This window comes from Capra hircus, chromosome 26 (assembly GCF_001704415.2).
Source record: "Capra hircus breed San Clemente chromosome 26, ASM170441v1, whole genome shotgun sequence".
In the NCBI taxonomy this organism is placed as follows: Eukaryota; Metazoa; Chordata; class Mammalia; order Artiodactyla; family Bovidae; genus Capra; species Capra hircus.
In genome coordinates, this window is record NC_030833.1 from 40,709,081 (window position 1) to 40,730,399 (window position 21,319).

At 43.9% G+C, this 21,319-nt stretch overlaps 1 protein-coding gene across 1 annotated transcript; it reads left to right on the forward strand.

Annotated features, from left to right (window-relative positions):
- Nucleotides 1,768–19,461, forward strand: ACTA2 (actin, alpha 2, smooth muscle, aorta). The gene is made up of 9 exons (XM_005698192.3): nucleotides 1,768–2,233; nucleotides 5,611–5,765; nucleotides 7,122–7,250; nucleotides 10,192–10,302; nucleotides 12,556–12,640; nucleotides 13,018–13,179; nucleotides 14,911–15,102; nucleotides 16,384–16,565; nucleotides 19,168–19,461. Exons 2-9 carry the CDS (start codon nucleotides 5,637–5,639, stop codon nucleotides 19,309–19,311), a joined length of 1,134 nt encoding a protein of 377 aa, XP_005698249.1. The 5' UTR covers nucleotides 1,768–2,233; nucleotides 5,611–5,636; the 3' UTR covers nucleotides 19,312–19,461.

Sequence of the window (21,319 nt, forward strand, 5' to 3'; positions counted from 1 at the left end):
TGGACACAGCCAATTGAAATCTACATGGTACTGGAGATAAAGATTAATCAAGAAATCATTAGGCAATTATTGAACACTCACTGCTTACTCAGCTCTGGACTAGGCCCCAAAGAGGATTAAAATTGCCCCAGCTCTCAATGAATTTATAGTAAATCATCATTGGATTATGTTACCAAGATGGGGTGTGCTGTTTATAGAGTAACACATCTGGAGATGATTCTCGACTGTGCTTATAGCCTGGAATTTATTTTATAGTTTTCCTGAACAGCAACCAAGTCATCAGACACTACTGTTTTCCTAATGGCTCTGTAGCTCCTTGGATACATGGCTGAAAGCCCCAGAAAAGATCTGGCCACTTGACTGGGGATTTCTCTGTACACACATCCGTACTCACCCAGTGCTGCTTTCTCTCACTGAGGAGGCTTGGATGGGGTAAACCTCAGACCCAGACAATGAGACCATTTAATTGCTGAGTCAAAAATTTATTTTCAGTTGCAGGTGCTCTCTCATTAGTGTTATAAATCTGGAAAAAGAAGGAAAGAAGAAAGAAAGGAAAGAAGGGAGGAAGGCAAACTTGTAAGAAAAGCTAAACCTTGAGTCATCGTCTTTAAGTCTGTTTATGTCATTATATTCTGACTGCTATCAGGTCTGTGAATACACACTACCAGGATCGAGGGAGAAAATGAAGATTCATAAAAGTGAACATCAAAACTTACTCATTTCATAAAGCTATCAGGGACTACACAGACACTGCTTGAGACAGAAGTGAGAGGAGGGAGGGTCCTACTGCTACTCAAATTGCCCTCCCAATGAGGAAAATATGAAATGTTTGCTTCACATACTCCCTGTGATTAAAAAAAAAAACCATTGGATATCCCAAATGCCTGATTTTATGTTGGATTGCGTAGTCTTCAATTTTGAACATTCAGACGATTGTATTTTCTGGTTGCCAGAAACTAGAAACAGTTGACAAATGCTTGAAAATACAGAGATATCTGTATTTTAGTTATTTCATCTTAAGCTACAGAAAATTACATAATAGTCAATAGTGCAATTTCTCAAAGATTAATGTGAGTTTTTGTCTGTACCATAAATGAAGTAAGTCAGTGAAGAGCTGGCCACAGCTGTAAAACAGAGAGATTCACCTTGGGATTTTTCTCACATGTCAGCAAAAATGCTTATGGTATCCATTAAAAAAAAAAAAAATTTCTATCATGAATTTAGTCAGAACCTTGGCTTGGTGGAGGGGAGTAGGAAAACGTAAAACCATTGAAGTTACCCATTGCCACCTGGGCATGCGCGCTTAAGACCAGAGGTGTGTTCATTCACTACCTTCCTTGGAGGAATGCCTGGGTCAGCCCGTCCGTCTGTCACCTGTCAGTGGGTCATCAGGGCAAGAGGAGGCTCTCGAAGTGCGTGAGAGCCTTCCCTTAAACACATGCTTTGCTCTTGGACTGCCTGTTACAGGGGCCTGCGTGGACTCTGCTGGAAGGATGACCCTCAACATGCTGCTACATGGGTCAGGACAAAATAGCAGACACCGCTAATGAACCAGGGACCAAAATGGTTAAGATTGTGCAGACTTTGAAGCGCCTCTGAAACACAGGCCCTCCAGCCTGTCTCCTCTGCAATTCCTGCTTCCATTAATACCCCCCACAGACTCGACTCACAAACCCAGTGCTGATGACCACAGAGTCCTCACACCATCTCTATTCTTCTGAGCACTGAAGCATCTTGTTCTTCCTTGCAGGCCCCATTTGTGGGAGAACTTTTTAAAGTCCCTCCTCCTCAGAGGCTGCTTCTTTCTGTGCTCAGTTCATGAGGAAATGCCCCGAAACGCTAGCCTGACAGCCGGTTGGCATCCCCTGAGGAATGTGTGAACCGTGCCTGCATATGCCCCCTGAGGCTTGCTCAGTATCTCTGGGCATTTCAGCAGTGGTTCTGGAGGCTGGGGGTGCTTATCTCCCACAGGAGCTGAGCTGCCTCCCATTTCATGAGCAGAGCAGTGGAATGCAGTGGAAGAGACCCAGGCCTCCGGCCACCCAGATTAGAGAGTTTTGTGCTGAGGTCCCTATATGGTTGTGTTAGACTCCACAGAGGGCTTGAGTCTGTCTTTGTTCCTTGTTTGGGAAGCCAGTGGGAGGGGAACAGGCCAAGGGGCTATATAACCCTCCAGCCTTCAGCTTTCCAGAACACCACCCAGAGCGGAGAAGCCCAGCCGAGCACTTTCAGGGTAAGTGGCACCGGCCCAGAGATGTGGCTTAGATTCCAGCAGCTCTGACATTTCCCAGTATAATCAGATGTCATCTATGGAGATTTTAGCCAGACTCACACTCAGAAATGTTTGAATGAAGACTGTACTACTAACACGATTGTAGCCTTTCGCTATAATTATCTAACCTCAAAAACAAAGCTAAGATGCAGCCTGTGTCGGGGAGGAAGGGGTGAGGAAGATGGAATGAAATCTATGAGTGTCACCCGCAAAATTTGTTTTTATTAAACCAGCAACTCCGGTCTTGTAGTGCATCTCAGAGGTGCAGTCTAGCTGTCTGCAGTCAGCTACATAATGATGTATATTTAGACACTGGAAACTCCAGTATCTGCTTGTGGTTCAGATTTGGTATGGGGATTTTTCACTGGCCTGTACTTTTGGTGCAACTACGGTGTCTGACAGTGGATTTTAGAACTGAACAGTGGTTAGCTGCCTAGCCTTTGATATCGGCTCTTTGTATATTTGCATCTTGGTTCCTCTGGCTCTCATTGCTTCTCTGGGAAAGTCTCTTGAGTGTAACTGTGAGCTTGCAGTTCAGGGTATATGCGTCTCCCTTGGTTGGTTTGCAGCAGAGCATAGCAGGAACTCAACTGAATCTTGGTGAATAAAGAGGGAGGGAGCTGGCGTGCAGCTGACAGCTGTTTGCATTTCAGCCTATGGGATGGTTTGCATTTCTCAGCCAGGCGGGACCACGGAGCCAACCTCGCCACCCCAGGCTGATCTTCACTGTGAATCAGGGTTTGGCAGCTCCGGCCCTGACTGGGGTTTTCACGCTAAGATTTTTCCTTCCATTTTGTGATTCATGACTAAATATGGTTTGTGTTTCAAGACCGTGGAGCTGGGAACTGGAGTGTTCCCCTCCCACTAACTCCTCATTTTTGGCACGAGATGCACTCCAGTCAGTTGGAGCAAACCCCCCTGACCTGGGTGCCGTTCCAAGAGCAGACATTCTAGTGGGTTTTACCTAATTAGGAAATGCTTTGCTCCAAACCCAGCTGCTCATCAGGTTAGATAAGAGTTGTAAACCATTGAGCCAGCTTCTTTCTGGGGCATACAGATTTTCCTAACAACAGTGCTTGGCTTAGAGATTTTAAGATTCTTCCTAGACAGTTTTTTTTTTTTTTTTGGTCAAATAAAAGCACATTTACTAAATTTTGAGATTTTTTTTTTCCTGCATGTTGAGGGTCCAATCTATTTCTTCTGCAGTGCATTCTAACACTCCCCCAAACCTTTCTTGCCCAAGGAAAGGGTTACTAAAGATGTGTATTCCTGGTGTCCATACCATCACATTATCAAAGTCTCCTAACCCTGAATATTTTATCCTGTTTTCAGCTCTTCCTTTTGGTTTGGAAACTCTGCTTAGCACATCCAGAGAGGGTACTGATCTGGTGCTGGCCACCTCTGACACTTGCCTTGGACTGCTTCTTCTGCCTCATCTCCCTTAAATTTCTCACCTCTCTTCTTTCTTCTTGATCTGCTAGGAAGGAAGCCAAGTCACATGACTGCCAAACACCATTCAGTGTCTGGAAAGGGAAGGGAAGGGTGGGAAAGGAAAGAGTCACCCACTTGGAAGTTACATTTTCTATTCTTACAAGTAGAATCTGCAATTTAAGATCTCTGTCCTAAGCCTGGAAGTAGTGTAGAAAGGAAGGCAAGACTAGAAATAAAAAGATCTGGATAATGATAATAATCACACAGTGATTATAATTTAAATTAATAATTTAAAAATACTATTTACTGATAATTCATAATGTATATGCCACCATCAATTATTTTAAATACTTTAAAATATCTAATCCCCATAAGACTCTATGTACTACACATGCATATTATTGTTCTTTCATAGATGGATAAAGAGACTGATTCAGAGATATTAAATAACTTACTATATCACATAGCTTCTAAGTGGCGAAACCCACACTCAGATCCAGGTAGTGAGACTCCAGAGTCCAAGACCATAATCATTGGGTGCTATAATCTTTGCTGTCCCAACTTTACCACTTTTGAGATCTGGACAAGTCACTTCAACTCCTTGAGTCTTGATTTCCTTGTCTGTCAGTTAGCCTGGATTTTAAGTTATGTTCATGTTTCTAGATATGCTATAAATTAACATTTTTTTCCATAAAAGTAGATTTTGAGGAATGAGCAGCATGTGAAATTCTGGAAATACTGAAACAGTTCATGTAAAAAATGTTTAAAAGAATATTCTCTTTTGGATCCTGGGGACTTTAATTTTACATGTTTTTTTGGCAAATCACTTTCCCTGAGTTTTCTCATTTGTAGAAATGAGGGTATTAAAAGAAAATGTTCTCTAATAAGCCTTCAATTTCCCAAATCTTTAAGGTGTCACTTTTGCTCCCACCTTCCAAATTTTGTCATGCGATTCAAGCTTAAACGTGGGATATTTAAAATACTGTTCTCTGACTGAAAGAATATATGCTCAATCTATTTACAAAACATCACAGAACCCAGGGTTTCATGTAAAACACCTAGAATATCCACCACTTCAAAAATAACCCCCATCAACATCTTGGTAAACATGATTAATCTTTTTTTCTAGTGCATAACAACACATTTTTAATGGGCTCCTACAATGCATACCTCTAGCCTAGTATTGCATAAGGATGACCTGTAACTTATCCTATTATTTATGTTTCTTTAGGACAAGAGAACATTCTACTGCATGATATGTAATTTTTTGGACTCACTCTGCCTTGTTGGACTTACAGGTTAATGGAATGACTATGACTCCTAAAATTTTAAGCACCTCCTTAAGACACTTTGATTGGCTCCTCAGGGCTTTAATTTTACCCTTGTGTCCCGAGGATCCAAAAGAGAATATTCTTTTAAGCATTTTTTACATGAAATGTTTCAGTATTTCCAGAATTTCACATGCTGCTCATTCCTCAAAATATACATTTTTGGAAAAAAATTTAAATTTATAGCATATCTAGAAAAATATGAGTATGGGTGTATACAGACAGCAAATTTTAGGTAATTCATAACGAGTGACTGGCGACTCGTCCCTGTGAGATCAGATCTCATGGGCCGATATTCCATCTGCGCTCTGCAGCAGTTCATCCCTTCACTTGCTTAGTCAATCTTTAAAGTGCTTATGAGCACGTGATGTTCCAGTGCTGAAGACCTACTGTACGAATGGAGAAGTCTGAGTTTAAGATTACAGTCTAATGAAAGTGCTTTGAGATAAATGGTGTGTTAGATAAGAATCAGCAGAGGGCGCTCTAGGAGTACAGAGGAGGAGTCAACTCCGGCTGGAAGGCGGGAGTGGTCAGGTAAGCCGCAGCACGCCTGCGTCGGCTTCCTCCCTGACCCTTTAGGACCCTGTGAAGCAGCTCCAGCCGGGATGTGCGAGGAGGAGGACAGCACCGCCTTGGTGTGTGACAATGGCTCTGGGCTCTGTAAGGCCGGCTTTGCGGGGGATGATGCTCCCCGGGCCGTTTTCCCGTCTATCGTGGGACGTCCTCGACATCAGGTGAGCAAAATTCTCTCTGAAGCAGAGAGAAACAAAGCCATATAGATTTGGTCCCTCTATGTCTCTGTGTCCATGGCTATTCATAGACTGTTGCTCTCTGCCTAGAAATTGTGTAACTTTGTTAGAAATGTACCTCTGATGACTGATGTCCAGAGATAAGTGCCAATTTCATATACATTGTTGACCGATTACCTGGTGGGAGACTTTTTTTTTTTTTTCATAAATACAAAAAGTCTGACTTTTTTTCCCCATAAATCCTTTTTGACTAAATGTAACCATGCTCATCAGCATCAAAAATATCTATGAGTTATCTGATGTATTCCATAGCTACTCTATGGAAAGAAACTACAGTAAAAGGTAAGGTTGCTCATTCTCAAAGAACCTAATGGGAAATGAAAGTAAGCATTGTAATTTTACATCTGTTAGATGTCAACAAAATACATGTGGATAGACATATGGCAATTTTACATAACATTATATAGAAAGTAAATATGGATGGCAGCCACAGGGTGAAAGGTGAGAGCTTCATCCCAGAAATTCCCCTTTTGCATCAGAAATGTATTTTGCACATTGAACCTATCTGATTGATATTTAGACTTTTGATTTGGCATCAATTCACAAGAAGACATAACAGAAGCCTTCCCCAGTGAAAGAACTCTGTCTCTTTGTTGAACTTTTACAACCAAGATATTTTACAAAAATCACTTCTTAAGGAACAATAGGAGCCCCACCTGTTTTGCAATTCTGTCACTCCAATGCAATTTTAAATTTCAGTCATGAGGATTCTTTTTTTTTCTAAAGATTCACATTAATGACTAAAAAAATGCATCCCACTAGTTTAGGCAGATAGCGTAATATTGATCAGTATGATTTTATCTATTAGAAACCAAGTACTGAGTGGTCATTTGTAGAAATAATGCTTTTGCTTATATAATGGTTAGATATACTCTTGAGTAGGTGACAGTTCCAAACGTATAGTTTGAAGGATTCATGACAGGCAAAATGCCATTTAATCCATTCAACAAATAATGATGGAGTGTCAGATACACGCCAGGCAATTTGTCTTAGTGGCAAATAAGACAGATACAATCTTTGCCCTAAGAGAGCTTATGAAGGAACACAGAAGATAAATGGCAAAGTCGCCTTACCCTCAAGGTTCTCTGCTATTTGTAGGCCTGTTCAGGCCTGTTTCAAATCACCTAAGGGATGTTTCCTAAGAGCTCAATAACTATAGGATCAGCAGGTTATTGCTGGTACTGGAAGACTTTCATTGCAATGAGTTAACCCTTTGTGTTGGACAGTAATCGGTTCACAAGCTCTGAGAGAGGCTGACTTGTACTGTGTTGAAATTTTCAGGGAGTGATGGTGGGAATGGGACAGAAAGACAGCTACGTGGGTGATGAAGCACAAAGCAAAAGAGGGATTCTGACCCTGAAGTACCCGATAGAACACGGCATCATCACCAACTGGGATGACATGGAAAAGGTACTGGGAGAGGCCTGGATCGCAAACGTCTGGCTACTGCTGGGGAAAACAACAGGTTCACCTTGCCTGGTTGTGTTTCTCCTTGTTGGTGTTCCTTCTGGATTATTACCAACTGAATTTTTAAAATTCTGAACTTTATTTATTTATTTTAAAAAGCAAATTCCTTGACCAAGGGGGTTTAATAAAGCAATTAGAGGCAGACGGGCTGCCCAGGTGGCGCTAGTGGTGACGAATCCGCCTGCAAGTGCAGGAGATACAAGAGATGTGGGTTCAATCCCTGGGTGGGGAAGATGCCCTGGAGGAGGAAATGGCAACCCACTCCAGCGTTCTTGCCTGGAGAATCCCACGGACAGAGACGCCTGGTGGGCTACAGTCCACGGGGTTGAAGAGAGTCGGACACAACTGAGCGACTAAGCATAGCACAGAAGGAGCGAGCTCTAAAAATGAGAACAGTAGTCCTTTGACAGTGGTGGGTGTTTTAGTCTATTGCTCAGACAACTGGCTTGGCCTCCAAGGACAAGCACTGTATGGGCTGCAAACAGGGTACCAAGGGATGGAAGAGTGGGGAAGAGCCTTCACCCACCCACTCCTGAAAGTTGTTCATTAATTTACCCTGAACATTAAAAAAAAGAAAAACTGGTTGTTCTTTTTTTTTTTGCTTTTAGTTTTCTCTATAGAAAAGGGGCTGTGACATTGTAGCTTTGGTACATTCCTAAAATGTCCCTCAACATATTAAAGCACAAGCAACCAACACAAATTTTTAAATAAACAGTTCAAAAAATATCTCCCTGAGTGGCATTAAGTGAAGTCTTTCTCTCCTAGACCCGTATAGAAGAGCTAATGAGAAGAGTTAAATCCGAGGATTTTGATGTTTGCTCTTAAGCATCATGGAACAAAGTGATCAAAGAAAAAGCAGAAGAAATAATGAGAAAGTGACCTAAATTTTTTAAATGTGGCAAATATGTTAGAACCAGAAAATCTGGACCTTTATATATCTGTCAGCTCCACACACACAGATGCACACACATACTCTCTCTCACCATTTTAAAAGAAAGTAGTCTTTAGAAGAAAATAATGTTGCTAGAATTTATCAGTGATAATGCTGAAACCTCTGCTGCTCTACAAAAAAAAAAAATGTGTTTCATTCGGTTTGCTGAGTCTAAGAGTTTGGATTTGGGTAAGACTGCAGTAGACACTGAGGAGGAGGTAATAATAGTGATGAGAAAATTCTCTTTTAAGACTTTCTGCATGGAGCTGGCAGCATCACAGAAGGGATACACCTGGAGAAAACAAAGGAAGCATACTGTCGTTTCTAAGATGTAAAGTGTCTTCTGGAGAGAGAAGAAGAAGGGAGACAGACTGGGGAGAGAGAGAGATTGGTTGGTTTCTAACGATGTTTCAGAGTATCAACGGTATTCAGTAAGATTGGCAGCATTTCTTTTCATTCTTTTTTTTTTTTTTTTTAATTTCTTGAGCACTGTGTTGCTTTTACTCCATCAAAGGAGTAGAACTTTCAGGAGTCTCATTTCCTTTCTAGAAACCACACATTCAAAACCAAAGAAACTGCAACAAGATAAAGAATCTTTAAAGTCAATCCAGCTTTCACTAGCAGTTCTTGTTTTTATTTTGTTTTAATTCTGAATGAATTTAATATGTTTCAGGCACTAGTGGAGAATTTTGGGGCTTTTAAAAATAATTAGTCAACTGAACTCTTTTCACAATAGTTTGTTCTTTATGGCATCCAGGGTTAAAAAGGATGCTTACAGAGAACTCTACTCAATATTCTACAGTAACCTATGTGGGAAAAGAATTTGAAAAAGACTTTTCAGTATAACTGAATCACTTATCGGTACACCTGAAACTAATACAATATTGTAAATTGACTATACTCCAATATAAAATAAAAATTAAATTACAAGAAGAAACAGCTTAAAAAATAAAAATAAAGCGCATGCTTAAGCATGAAGCAGACAAGCATGTTCAAAGTACATCACGCTAGAAACAGGCACTGGCTTTTGGGGGAAACACCTGAAGGCCAAGGTCTGTCCATGAATGAAAGGTCCAGTGTGTGCCAACCAGGGTAGGCTTCTTTCAACCCTGGGGAGCAAAAAGAGGAATGGAGGGGTGGGAAAATTCCCTTAAATATTAAAAATAGCCATTGGGTTTTCAGATCTGCTTCATTCATCCATTCATATATCATTCATTTGTCCCCTTACTTGCTACACTAAGTCATTTGCCCATGAATATTAAAGTGGGGGCTTCCCTGGTGGCTCAGCAGTAAAGCTTCCGCTTGCAATGCAGGAGACACAAGAGACATGGGTTTGATCCCTGGCTCAGGCTGGTCCCCTGGAGGAGGAAATGGAAACCCACTCCAGTGTTCTTGCCAGGAAAATCCTGTGGATAGGGGAGCCGGTGGGCTACAGTCCACGGGCTTGCAAAGGGTTGGACACGACTTAGTGAGCACCAGTGGGTGAAGAAGATAAAGTTGAATAATGGCGATGTTTGCTCCGGGCCAGGCACTGGGCTGAATAGTAACTCTAGGGGTCTCTGATTTTAGCCTCACAAAGATGTGAATTATTTTTATATTCCCCATGAAGAGATTGTTTCGGAGAAGGGTTAAAATTTGCCTACACTCATATAACCAAGAAGTGCTTAAGCCAGGATTTGAACCCAGGTTTCACTCCAGAGCCTATGTCCTTAACCACTACCCTATCCTGCCTCGTAGACCTGGGTTTGGGTTTTTGCTCATTCACTTACCAGGTGTGAATTTTCAGGTAAGTTCCTTGTAGTCTTTAAGCTTGAGTCTCTGCACCTGTGAAAAGGTGGGCGCATAATGAGTGGTTGTATTTGGACCTGGTTCCACGTGCTCATTCTGGTCCCTTTTCGAGGACTGCCGCGCCTCTGCTGGGCCTCATTGTTGTGCTTTTCCTCGGTCCCCTAGATCTGGCACCACTCTTTCTACAATGAGCTTCGTGTTGCTCCTGAAGAGCATCCAACCCTTCTCACCGAGGCGCCCCTGAACCCCAAGGCCAACCGGGAGAAAATGACCCAGGTAAATACCACTCTAGGACCCAGCGATTTGGGGCTTTGAGGATGTCCTTGAAGGGGGTTGCACAGAACAGCAGGTAAAAGGCCCGCCCAACAGTCCACTCACAGGCTGACAACTTTCCTGGATTCCCAAGGCCATAGGCATCCGACATCCTTACTGCAGGAATGGCCCCTTGGCTCAAAGAGCAATAGGAAATTGTCCAGATTTAACTGGAAAGGCCACATGTTTAGGTTTAAAACTTCTCAGGAGAAGTCATTTCAAAATGCAGGACAACATACAATGGAGAATTTTGGTCCTGGAGTCAGATCCCAGTTTGAAGATTCAATCTGTCACTTATCAGCCATGTAACTTTAAAATATCCACTTAATTTTCATAGACTCAGGTTCCTTGTCCGTATGTTGAGAATAATACTAGTACTATTATTTTTCAAACGATTCAAAGATTAATGAGACAAATGCTAGATGTATTTCATGGTACTGGTATGATAAACGTTAAACAGGTATTTCTTTATTGTGACTTTCTGAAGCTCAGAGATTTTGGAACAGGAGACTCTCTATTCCATCATCCAGACAAAGTTTCCAGTTTGGATGAGCTGCTTAATAAATACACCTAGTGTCAACTTCATGCTTGTTTTGGTTAAGCACTTGGCTAAGCATTTTATACAGACTGTCTCTTTAAATCTTAACTTAAAGCATGAGCTATTAGTATCCTAATAATATAAATGAAGGCTTCCCTGGTAGCTCAGTCCGTAAAGAATCTTGCCTGCAATTCAGGAGACCCAAGTTCTATTCCTGGGTCAGGAAGATCCCCTGGAGAAGGAAATAGTAACCCACTCCTGTATTCTTGCCTGGAAAATCCCATGGACAAAGGAGCCTGGTGAGCTATATACTCCATGGGGTTGTAAGAGTCAGACTTAGCAACTAAACCACCACCAATATAAATGAAGAATCTGAGACTTAAGTACACGAGGTGATGGTCCCAAGGTCACACAGCTAGAAGTGCCAGAGCTTGGATCTGGCCCACGATCTTTTGACCTCAGAGAATAATAAACATCAATACTGCAGAGCCTTTTTCCTGGAAGAGCTCTGGATGCCTCATCAACACACTAGCAGCTGTTCTCTGCAGGGGAACATCTGTGTGTCTGGAAAGGACTCATGACCCAAGAGATGCTGTTTCTTAAGGGAGCTTTTTTCCCAGTGAATGGTAAAAACGAATAGTTGGGAATTATGGCCGTCTAGCAAACTATGCTCGGAGAAGGCAATGGCACCCCACTCCAGCTCTGTTGCCTGGAAAATCCCATGGATGGAGGAGCCTGGTAGGTTGTTGAGTTGGGCACGACTGAGTGACTTCTCGTTTACTTTTCACTTTCATGCGTTGGAGAAGGAAATGGCAACCCACTCCAGTGTTCTTGCCTGGAGAATCCCAGGGATGGCGGAGCCTTGTGGGCTGCCGTCTATGGGGTCGCACAGAGTCGGACACGACTGAAGCGGCTTGGCAGCAGCAGCAACCTATGCTAGATGTTTACTCTGGTGAATAGACCAGATGGAGATATGGAGGCCTATGGGCATCTCCGTGGGCACACATTTCTAACACGTGACCTGGAGGGGCTCTGGTGCTGACTATGCTCTGGAGGGCATGAACTGCCACATCAGCACTCATGTTTGGTTCTCTGTTACCAGCAGGCAGTTCTTTTCTTCCAGCAATCAGGACTCCTTCACTGCAGCTAGATTGGCCTCAGACTCGAGGGCTGACACTGACCCAGCAACTGCAGAAAAAAGTTGAACAGATTAAAAGGAATCTCAGACAGATCACGGAATGGGGTTCATCTCAACCAGTCTGAGCTTCAGTAGTTTAGGCTCCGTGCTTTCACTGTTCAGGGCCTGGGTTCAATCCCTGATTGGGGAACAAAGATCCCGCAGGCCACCCACATTAGTCAGTTGTTAGTTTGGTGAGTTCTTCAGGTCACGTTCAAGTCAGGGCCAGGACCAGAAGCTAGACCCTCCTTATATCTGGCTGGTCATGTGTGCACACTGTCCCTTCTACCCCCAGATACCAGGTCACCGGTATGGTGGTCTCTCCATTTACACCTTCCTTTCTCCTCGACCAGTAACCAAGCCTTCTCTGGCCCTCCTTTACCCTAGTTTCCTCTACCCAGAACCAGGCGGGCCCACCTGTAGTCATCAACAAGATGCTCTCTTGTGCATTCTTGGTGATACTGGCAGCATCATTAACTCATCTCTTTGGCTTGCTTTGCAGATTATGTTTGAGACTTTCAATGTCCCAGCCATGTATGTGGCTATTCAGGCGGTGCTGTCCCTCTACGCCTCTGGACGTACAACTGGTAGGTGGCTGAGCAGGTGAAAGCCCTGGTTGGGTACACCATCAGTTACGGGATTGAATGGTTCATAAACATGTGTGTTGTGATGACTGGGGGTTACTGAGAATTGACAGAGTTAATTCCACCCCTTGAGGGCTTCTTCTCACCTTTGAAAAAAAGCCCTTTAACTTGTATTTCCAGGAGGACTTCTGTTGTTTCCTCTTCCTGTTCTTTTTTTTCCCCTTTCTTTTCTTTACCTAGCCCTGCCTCAACTCTCTTTTCCTATCAAATGCCTTCCTTCCTTTCAAATAAAAGGTTTAGAAATTCCCCTTCTACTAGACCAGTAAGTGATCATACACCAGCTCCCCTGGTGACTATTGTCATGCACAACTGTCCCCCAGGCATTGTGCTGGACTCTGGAGATGGTGTCACCCACAACGTGCCCATCTATGAGGGCTACGCCCTGCCCCACGCCATCATGCGTCTGGACCTGGCTGGCCGAGATCTCACCGACTACCTCATGAAGATCCTGACCGAGCGAGGCTATTCCTTCGTGACCACCGGTGAGGCCTGAGGGACATAAAGGGAGGGGTCATCGGGGCGGGATGTTCTTCCCTGACCTGGTGGCTATCCAAGGGAACAATGGGAGGGAGCCTTGTAGACAGCGAGACCTGACACTAATTCCCAGGGTGAAGTTCTGAGTATTTTGCTATGTGTGATCGCAAAACGATCACACCATTTCCTTGAGAAGAATAGTTTCAACCATCAGGTCTTATGAGCTCGTCAGAGTTGCATTCTTTGATTGTTTTTTAATCCCTTCCACTCACACACAAGGAGACTGAAAATAGGAGAGGAATTGGGGGATTGGGATCGACATATATACTCTCCTGATACTATGTGGGAAGTAGATAACTAATGAGAACCTGCTGCATAGCACTGGGAACTCTGCTCGACGCTCCACCATGACCTGAAAAGGAAGGAAATCCAGAGAAAAAGAGCGCATTATATGTGTATGTATAGCTGAATCACTTTGCTGTGTAGTAGAAACTAATACAACATTGCAAAGCAGCTATACTCCAAAAAAAATTAATTTAAGAAGAGCCTGGGAATAGTATGGCATGGTGATTGGCAGTCTTTGGAAACATCTTGCCAGGGCTTGGGTCCCAGTTCTGCCACTCACTAAATGTGACCTTGGACAAGATGCCCAAGTCCACTAAGCCACGGGCTGTCTGTAAAATGAGAGTAATCATTTACTCTTTCTCACAAGGATGTTGGGAGTAGTCAATGAGATCGTGCACGTGGAATTCCTGGTCCTGAGGAAGCATGAGATACTTACTTGTTAGTGATTAGTAATACCAACCCAGCAGGCAATGACATGTTTGTCCTCCAACTAAACTGGTGCCCTTGGTCTCTTTCTATGAGAGGTAGAGGCAGGCAGTCCTAGAGACATCAGGACAACCTCAGTGCCCTTGATCCTGGCTGCCTGCCCTTCCCTCGCCAATTTACTCTTGTCCAAATGTTCAGGTTTTTGGACATGCCCGAGACTTATCCTAGACTCCAAACTTGAGCCCTGACAATTTAAAAATCTCTTTCTGGGATAGAGAGTTGAATGAATTCTGACCCTTCTCTGCCCCCTCTGAGGAATTCCAAGATGCCTCCAAAAAGTTCCTAGAGGCTTGGGTAAAACCAATAGTTTAGAACTTCAGAAGACAGGAGTCGGAAAGGGGTCTGCCCACCCACTTCTTCCATGCACCACTGGGACCTTCTCTACTGGGACTGATCCTGAGCCTCTTTCTGGAAGGTGATGAGTTTTCCAAGGACTTGAGTTGGAATCCACCTGGGTCAGACAACATGGGTCTTCAGAGCTTTTTAAAACTGTAGCTGCTTCTAAGGGACTCTTTCGGCATGAATCTTCCTGGTCAGCTGAAAATCCAATATAACAAACTGTTATATAGCACGTATAACAGAGAGTCGTTAATTAATCATGCAAAAAAGTTAATGTCCAAGAGGATTCCTGCTCTTCGTCTGTCGCTAGCCAGCTCATTCTCATCCTATCATGCACTGTCTGGACCTTGTCTGCTTAGAAGTTTCTCTGTGTGAAGCACTTTGCTGGGAACAGAAGTGGTTCCCTAATGGACCTATAATTTAATTGTCCTCATGGATCTGGGGTTGCAGAATAGAACACACACTTTCAGGGAGAAACCTGTATTGTAAGACAGTGCTGTAGGGCAGACGGATTTTTACTACCCGTGCAAATCTCAAGGTTGGCCACCATGTTTGTATCTCATTGACAGCTGAGCGTGAGATTGTCCGGGACATCAAGGAGAAACTGTGCTACGTAGCCCTGGACTTTGAGAATGAGATGGCCACCGCCGCATCCTCCTCCTCCCTCGAGAAGAGCTATGAGCTGCCTGATGGGCAGGTGATCACCATCGGGAATGAGCGTTTCCGCTGCCCCGAGACCCTGTTCCAGCCCTCGTTCATCGGTAGGCAGCACGCCCGGGGAGAGCACCCTCCTCTCCTTCCACCAGCCGGTCTCAGCCCCCAGCGCCCTTCTGCGTGTGGCAACATGTGACAGGGGCCAAAAAACCAAGGGCACCTCTGAGCCAGGGCAAGGGAAAGAATGTCATGTTTTTAAAGTGAGCAGCCATAAGCCATGAAAGGAGTTTTCTTTTTAAGAAAACATTGTCTAGGTTGTAGTCTAGCTGAAGCATTCTTGGTGTATGGTTTATGGTGAAAGAATCAGATACTGTCCACGCTCAGGAGACAGTGGAGCCCCCGGAAGGATGGGTTGAATGCTGAGTCTGGAAATAACAGGGGAAAAGAAAAATGGAAATGTCCGTTCCTACATTAGCATTGACCTTGGGAGACAGGTTAGCATAGTTGTTTATAGAGAGGTGAACCTGGGTGTGAATCTCAGTTCTCCTTTCATAATTCTGCCTCCTGGAGCCTCATCTGTAAAATGTCTTCATTTGTAAAAAGTGTCGTCATCTTTAAAATGAGATGTGTGTGGGGGCGGGGGCACTGAGTGCACTCAATGCTGATTAGATGTTCAGTTTAGTTGCTCAGTCGTGTCCGACTCCACGCGACCCCACGGACTGCAGCACACCAGGCCTCCCTGTCCATCATCAACTCCCGGAGTTTACCCAAACTCATACTGGCAGTAATCAATTACTAAGCGTGATTAGTAGTACATCATAAAGCTGTAAAAGATGAAGAGCCATCTAGAGGTTCTTTTTAAAAAGACCCATGTCAGACATTAATAAGAAATTCAGACAAAAAAATATTATCAAGGTTGAAGAAAATCGAGTCTTTGTCCAAATAAAATGAAAAAACATATTTCGAATGTTCCAGCACCACTTAGCTTTGAGGGGTGAGAACAAGACAGCAGTCAAGGAGAGATTTAGGAGTTCTGAGCAACAGCTGTGGCATTAGCTCAGCCTGGGACCTTCACAAGGCTTTGGGAATTTGAAGGCTTTGCTTTTTATTTGAATCCTTTATAGTAGTGAGTCTATTAAGACTTAGGACTGTGATATTGTAGCCTCTCACCCTTCCAGAGACACCGAAGCAGGGCTTCCTCCCTAGACAAATCGTAGGAGGACCTGGGACATTTCAACGGTCTTTCGGTCCTGAGATTGTGGCTGCTAGAGCGTTGTGCCTGCCAAGCTGTGGTCCAGAGTAAGATCGTCCAGTTGCTCATATCGTCTTCCATGTCAGCCTGGGTTTTCTTTATCACCCAAGGACCGTAACCGGTGTCTCTTTTCCAGGGATGGAGTCTGCTGGCATCCACGAGACCACGTACAACAGCATCATGAAGTGTGACATTGACATCAGGAAGGACCTCTATGCTAACAACGTCCTCTCTGGGGGCACCACCATGTACCCTGGCATTGCTGACCGCATGCAGAAAGAGATCACGGCCCTGGCCCCCAGCACCATGAAGATCAAGGTAGAAGCTCTGCGACAGGCCCTTATACGCTGCTGGCAGTGCCCAGCTTATAACCAGAAGTGAGGGCTTCTTCAGAGGCTACCTCTTGGTTGCATACACTTATGGGTCCTGGAGCTAGGCAGTGGGTAAACGGCCTCAAGTATCATACTTTTAAGGGTCTAAGTCAGTTCCATTCATAGAGGAGTTGAATTATCTTGTACAAAGTTTAATCAACACTTATCCATGTCAGTCAGCTATCAGCGGATGCAGGAAAAGGTCAATAGAGCCACTTGTGTGCCCATATCTCACTGAAATACACAATATGTTGTTTTTCCTCATCATGAAAGTAGTGCATCTCATGTATAGATCATTATAAACATTACAGGTGAGCCTGACCTTTCTAAACAGGTATAAATCCTGTAGCTTCAGTAGTATACTCTTCTTGCAGTACTAAATGTGATTCCATCTCAGCAGCCAGGAATTAGAACTTTATCTTCATCTCTCTTTCTGATGCACCTTTTGAAACAAGTGCTCCAAAGTGCAGCATGACTCCAGGATGGCCAAACTCACTCCCTGAGCCAGCAGGACCCCTACACTGTGTTCGTTTTGAGTCAGTCAGAGGAACTCAGATTAAAAGGCTATCATTCTTTGGAGGTACGCTAACATGTGGCTGGTGACTTCGCAAAGGCTACTGTTACTCTGAAATCAGGAGGCCAGGCTGGGACCCTCTGATCCATGTCCCAGTGAGCGGGAGAAAGGGCACTCGTGGTGCAGTTCATACACACGAGAGGTATTCAGACCAGTTCTCTGTTACTTGCGCTCCCGTCTCTTTTTGTAAGAAAAGAGTCTGCAGCTAACATAACAGGGTGTGCTAGACTGAAGCACACTCTCCACATTACAGGCGAGGAGGTACTGTGGGGTGAGAGGAGAGAGGCTGTTTTCTGAGGATTTGTGTTCCTCGGATGATAGACACCCAGCCAGAGTTGGGTAGTTTCTAGTTCTCCAATCTGGAGTCTTGAATAGAAATGAGTGTAGAATTTTGAGCTCCAGTGTGGTGAGAGCAAACCATTGAAAACCTGGGACAGTAAGATGATGACATCATGGGAAATTGAAACTGAATGCGGTTGGGGGTGGTCTGTAGGGATTCTGTATCGTCTGTACCACTCGTATGTAAATCTAAAAGTATCTAAAACTGAAAGGTATTTCTAAAACAGAAAAAACACCGGGGAGAGGTCCTGGTTTGCATATTGGGTCTGACATGTACCAGTCGGTGTGACCAAGGTCAGTTACTTAAACCTCGCTCAGTCTGTTTCCTCATTAGAATGTGGGACAGATTCAGTCCTTACTCTTCAAGGTGGTTATGAAGATTAAATGAGATAGTACATGTAAAATGCTGGACAAAGCGCTTGGCAGACAGTAAGTGGTCAGTAAACATCAGCTACTTGTATTAAAAATAAAATGTTCAACAAGAGCTCAAGGAATAAAGAGAAATTAAACCCGTTCACCACAGTTGCAGAAATATCTTATCTATTGGCCAAGTGTCAATATTTATTTCTACCTAAGTATCCAAGTCTGATGTGGAATTTAGACTTACTCAACTCTAGCTATTTTTAGACCCAGAGAGCAGAGATCAAGGTAGATGTACCCTTGTTCTGAATCACTGCTCTCTGGGCCTAAACCATTCATTGATTTAAGAAACATCAGCACGTCCTTGCGTGCCAGGCCGGTTCATGCTGGTAGGGCCAGCCAGTGCAAGCTTAGCTGAGACTTATCCCAGGGGAATCTTCATCCCAGCAATGGATCCCTCAGTGTTAAACAGTGCATCTTGGTAGACTTAATCAGGTCTCACAGTAAGTTCTTATATGGTCAGAAAGTTCTGACACAGTTAAAATTCCCCTGGAAGTGGCTGGTGTTTGTGTCCACAGAGTGTATGTGTTGTGCTGAGCTCTGAAGAACAGCTGATAGGAATCAGGGACAATGTCAGGGCTTAAGTGGAGGTTGTGTAGAATTGGGGGCCAGCTTTCCGTTTGTCTGATAGTAGGCATCACTGACTTGATGGACATAAGTTTGGGTGAACTCTGGGAGGCCTGGCGTGCTGCGATTTATGGGGTCGCAAGGAGTCAGACTCGACTGAGCAACTGAACTGAACTGAACTGAACTGAACTGAACTGAATGAAGCTGAAGTGTCAGAGAAGTTTTGGAGTAGATTGTTTAACAGCAGTCCCCAACCTTTTTGGCATCAGGGGCTGGTTTCGTGGAAGACAGTTTTTCCCACGGACTGGGGTTAGGGGATGGTTTCGGGCTGATTCCAGTGCATTCCATTTATTGTGCACAGTATTTCTGCTGTTGTTACATCAGCTCCACCTCAGATCATCAGGCATTAGATCCCGAGGGTTAGTGACCCCTGGTATAAAAGGAAGCCGGGAAACCAAAGGTGCTCATTGAAGAATCTATAAATCCACAACTATTCACACCCCATGGGTTAGGGTTCAGTTTCAGCATCTAACAGCCAAGACTGTCCCCAGGGCCCATGCAACTTTGGCCAGGGCCACACGTCCTGACCATGCTGGAATCCCCAATTCCCACCTAGTACGCTAATGGCCTTTCTCATCCTGACCAACAGATCATCGCCCCTCCCGAGCGCAAATACTCTGTCTGGATTGGCGGCTCCATCCTGGCCTCTCTGTCCACCTTCCAGCAGATGTGGATCAGCAAACAGGAGTACGACGAGGCCGGGCCGTCCATCGTCCACCGCAAATGTTTCTAAGACACTGCCCCGCTCTCTTGTCTGTCTCTAGTACACACTGTGAATGTTCTGTGGAATAGTGCCTTCAATTCTTTTTCAAATCATTCCTAGCCCAAGCTCTGACTCGTTGCCTATGTGTTTTTTAATAAATCTGAGATACGTTACCTGTAATCTGTAGCCTTGGCTTCAGATCAGCGTCAGGCTGATCACGTTGTTTTTGTTAGACTGACCTCACCTGTTATGGATTTCCCTGGTGGCTCAGACAGTAAAGCGTCTGCCTATAATGTGGGAGACCCAGGTTCGATCCCTGGGTTGAGAAGATCCTCTGGAGAAGGAAATGGCAACCCACTCCAGTACTCTTGCCTGGAAAATCCCATGGACAGAGGAGCGTGGCAGGCCCATGGGGTTGCAAAGAGTTGGACACGACTGAGCAACTTCACTCACCTGTTATGGAGTGGCTCCCTCTAGTGGTGCATCTATGGACATGACAACCCGGATGTTTAAGTTTCCCAGGAAAGGCTACAATTACATTAAGGTGAGAAGTGCCAACTAATGCTGTACTGGGAAAAATTTGCAGATACACAGGAGATGAACATAAGCATGGATTAAAGTGTATCAATAGGATAGTGCATATTGACTGCACAACCTGATGAGTCATTACATAACTTTGCTCTCTATAACTGCCTGATAGCCTGTGTACACATACATACATATATTATACATATATATGACTTCTTCTATATGAAATATTAAACTTGGATATATATATTTTAAACAGTGTGACTTTTAAGTTTACCAGAGGAAATACAGATTTTAAAAAAAACAGAAACACTGCTAAAATCTTACTATACATCTAAAGCATCTGTTTCCCTTCTCCTGATCAATACCTGTCTCTGAAAATGATACTACAGATACATTCAGGCTGGAAGAGATGGGAAAAATAACCATATTTTGCAAGCACTACCGGTGTCAATCATCACACTAAGGGGTTTACACATATCTCCACGCATTTGTTCTTCAGAACTCTTTGGGCCCATTTTATCTTATTTTGACATTAATTTTTTATTGAAGTATATTTGGTTTACAATGTGTTAGTTTCAGATGTACATCAAAGTGATCCCGTTGTGCACACAGATGTATCTATTCTTTTTCAGATTCTCTTCCCTTATAGGTTATTAAAAATACTGAGTATAGTTTCCTGTGCTACACAGTAGGTCCTTGCTAGTTATCCATTTTATATGTAGCAGTGTGTGTGTGTGAATCCTAAACATCTTATAGAGAGAAAAACAGCAGTTGTTCCCTTAATATCAAATTATATAGGAGAGCTGCCAACTTCTCTTTTACTCCTCTGGCCCAAGAGGTACAAAGATGTATAAAAGTATTTTCCCTGCCCTTAAGCATTTTTTTTCAAAGCGCTTTTCCTCCCAGGCTGCTTAACATCCCTGAAGCGCCCCGGTACAGTGCCACTTGTCTTCCTGGGGACAGCTGCCCCTCTTTGTCTTTGGGAATGAGGGAGTGGGTTTCCATCCACGGCAGCATCTCACTACAGAGAGCTCAGAGCCAAAGACTGAACGCCTTTTTGATCCAGAAAATCCCCTGGTCTTCTCTGCCCTATGCTGCTGCTAAGTCGCTTCAGTTGTGCCCGACTCTGTGCCACCCCATAGACGGCAGCCCACCAGGCTCCCCCGTCCCGGGGATTCTCCAGGCAAGAACACTGGAGTGGGTTGCCATTTCCTTCTCCAATGCATGAAAGTGAAAAGTGAAAGGGAAGTCGCTCATAGTTTGACCTAATTAAATCAATACTACACATAATAAGAGCTGGCATGTACTGGATCCCTGTCATGACCAGATCCTGCCAAGCCCTTTATATTGGGGTCTCGTTTTATCCTGCGACAGATCTATGGAGTAGATATTCTCACTGCCTTCTTACAGATGGAACAATCCAATGTCATACTACCGGCAGAGACGGGACTTGGGTTTGGTTCCAAATCCGTACTGTTAGTATTTAAGCCAGCATTTCTCAATGAAT